Genomic DNA, 2,951 nt, shown 5'->3' on the forward strand with positions numbered 1-2,951 from the left:
GCCCCCCGACAGCTTCGACTTCAGCGCGGGCCCCGCTCAGTGTACTTAAAAGAGCGGGGAGACGCTGCCGAGCGAGCCAGTCCCATCAGTTTGCGCCTTTGAAGCCTCAGCCGGGTAGCCCGGCAGCCCCGTCGCCGAGTCCTTGCTCCCCGGCAATTAAGCCCTAGGGTCTGCGGCCGGAGCGAGCTTCACACACCTCCCACTGCTGTCCAGCGCGCATAGACTCCCTCCGCTGCCGCTGAGCTGTCTACTCCCCTGCTCAGGCGAACGCAAGGCCAACCCTGCTCTTTCTAGCCAATAGCAAGCTCCGTGGCGGGGTCCTTGCCCTATGCCACGCCCTCTTAGCAGGAAGGGGGCGGGGTTTCAGGGAGCTCTTAAGGACGCCGCGCTGCCGATGGCACCAATCTGAATGTGCGGCTCATGCGGTTAGGGTTGGGTTCTGCTTAGCTCGGTTCCCAGAGCGCTCTGCCCGTGGGAAGTTGGCGCTTCTCGAGAGCTGCCGGCATGTTCTCCTCCTTGCACATCCAGTCAAAACCCTGACCCACTGACCTGGGCCAGACAAGCCCTATCCCAAGTACCCCAGGAAACTACAGTACTTCCATCATTTTCTTTACACACACACACACACACACACACACACACGTCCTGAAGTCTTACTCTGGGCCCACCACCATGGCACGGACTGCCTATTTGCTCCTCGTCCCATCTCACATAGGGGCTCTGGTGGGCCTTCCTCCTTCTGCTCTTGAAATGCACTGTCTCTGCACTGAATATAACAAAAGTGGTAGCAGTGGGTGGTGGAGGCTCAAGTACTGGGTGGGCAAGGATTGTCTGCTCCCCGTCCAGTCTCACGAAGGGCTCTGTGCTGGGGTGGGCTTTCCTTTGGGCTTTCCTTCTGTCCTAGAAGTGCGCCTTGAGCCTGCTCTGAACATAACAAAAGCGATAACAGGGGGTGGTGGGACAAAAGTACTGGGTGAGCAAGGACGGCTTGTCTGCTCCTCCAACAGGTCTCACGTGGGGCTCTGGTGGGCTTTCCTCCTTCCACCCTGGAAGTGCACCCTCGGCTTGCGGTAGCAGTGGGTGGTGAAGATTCAGGAAATGTACCAGGTCCATAGGGGAAAGGGAATTTTTTGCACCGGGATACCAGGCCTTCAGAACATTGGCTTTGAGGGGGAGCTTTGTGGGGTCCCTGGACACAGACTTAGTATCCTGCTCTGTCTGAAGGCGCCGGCGAGGCCCTAGAATAAGCAAGCAGGGATAAGAAGGCACCTTGATAAAGACCTCACAGGGACTGGGGATTATAGTTCGGTGGCAGAGCGCTTCCCTAGCACGCATAAAAGTCCTGGGTTCGATCCCCCCGAGAAAGACAAGACTAGAAAACGACAGCTCGAGAGGCAAAGGCGCAGGGCAGGGTCCTTTTGAAAAAGCAAAAGCAGGCATGCTGGCCCTGAGATGCAGGAGTCCAGCCTCTCCCGGCCTCACCACACCATCTGGGTCTTTGTCTCTAAGCCCTAGCCCATTCTCGCCGCCCCTCCTTGCCTCTTTGCTTATAACTTGGCTCATTCCCATAGCTCAGACCCTCCCGGTCCGACCCACTCTCCTCCGTGGGACCCCAGGAGAGGTACCCACGTGCTAATGTCTCCCCCTGCTGGTCTTCCACAGCACTGCCGGTGTCCGGGACAAACGGGGCGCATTTGAATACTAGACCCAGGATTGTCGTGGACAGGCGTGGCATTGGCAAGAACTGCCGCCAGGTGTGAAGAGAGTGAGAAAGATCTGGGTTCGGGGTTGGCCTTGGGAATTCCGAGGATAGATAGTCTCCCTGTTGCTTCTTTTAAAAAATATTTACTTTTTAGTTGTAGTCGGACACAATACCTTTATTTTATTGGTTTATATGTGGTGCTGAGGATTGAACCCAGGGCTGCCGCACAGCCAGGCAAGCACTTTACCGCTGAGCCACAACCCCAGCCCTCCCTGCTGCTTCTTTTTGGGGATAATTAGGTGAGCAACATTCCCTAAATGGTCTATCATTTATATGCAGTTTCATGTCCATTATCTCACTTAATGGGAGACTGAGCTGCTGAGTTGCTACTGCATCCTCTAATGATCTCTGGGGCTGTAGAGTGGGTCTCTATTTGGGGGAAAATAAAAAGGAAGAAGCTGAGCTCATCCCACCTTCAGGGACAAGTCCTTGATGGTGATATGTCTCTAGTTAGATAGGGAAGAGCAAGAATAGTCTAGAAGCTCTTGAGTCCCAGCTGGACCTTGCACTGAGTGGTAAACTAGGGGATTGCTCAGTGGTAGAGTACTTTGCCTAGCATGCATGAGTTTGTTCTCCAGCACCAACACAATTAAAAAAAAAATAAGTACAAGGACATAGCAATAGTCCCACTGGGAAATTAGATTCCTGAAGTGCATGTCAGGACATAAAAACCTGAATATAGAGAGCAATCTGCCATGTACTAAATGCCTACTATGTGTCAAGAGCCATGTTAGATGTGTTTCTAACACAACCTTTGAAATGAGTTCCACTGTCTCCATTTTATTTAAGAGGGAATGCCCAAGGGGAAGAAGTAACTCACTGAAGGTCACAGAACTGGTCACTAAGGGAAGCAGGATTTGACTCCTGGTGTATGTGTCCCCAAAGCCTGTCCCATTCCCCTACACCATTCTGATTTGCCACGTTTCTAGCCCCTTCCTGCTTAATTGCTTTGGGGGTTCATTCCTAGTTCAAGGCTGGATCATGTATAGAAAGCGACAGCTTTCAGAAAGGATGGGACTCTACTCTTCACTCACAGTCCTCCAAGATGTTCCTAGGCTTGGGAAAGGCCGTCTATGTTCCTAGCCACAGCCCAATGGTATTCTCAGCTAAGACCACTACCGCCAATCCCAGAACTGGCCTCAGATTTTGTTTCTCTCCACAGCCAGCATGGTGTCCCTCTAAAGGATGG

At 52.9% G+C, this 2,951-nt stretch overlaps 1 protein-coding gene across 1 annotated transcript in view; it reads right to left on the reverse strand.

Moving 5' to 3' along the window:
• Efnb1 (ephrin B1) overlaps positions 1 to 674 on the reverse strand; it is a 13,467-nt gene extending 12,793 nt beyond the window's left edge. The window contains exon 1 of the mRNA XM_048797232.1: positions 658 to 674. Coding sequence (XP_048653189.1) covers positions 658 to 674 — 17 coding nt within the window. The remainder of the gene's footprint in view (positions 1 to 657) is intronic.
• Between the last annotated feature and the right edge of the window lie 2,277 nt (positions 675 to 2,951).

This window comes from Marmota marmota, unplaced genomic scaffold, assembly GCF_001458135.2.
Source record: "Marmota marmota marmota unplaced genomic scaffold, marMar, whole genome shotgun sequence".
In the NCBI taxonomy this organism is placed as follows: Eukaryota; Metazoa; Chordata; class Mammalia; order Rodentia; family Sciuridae; genus Marmota; species Marmota marmota.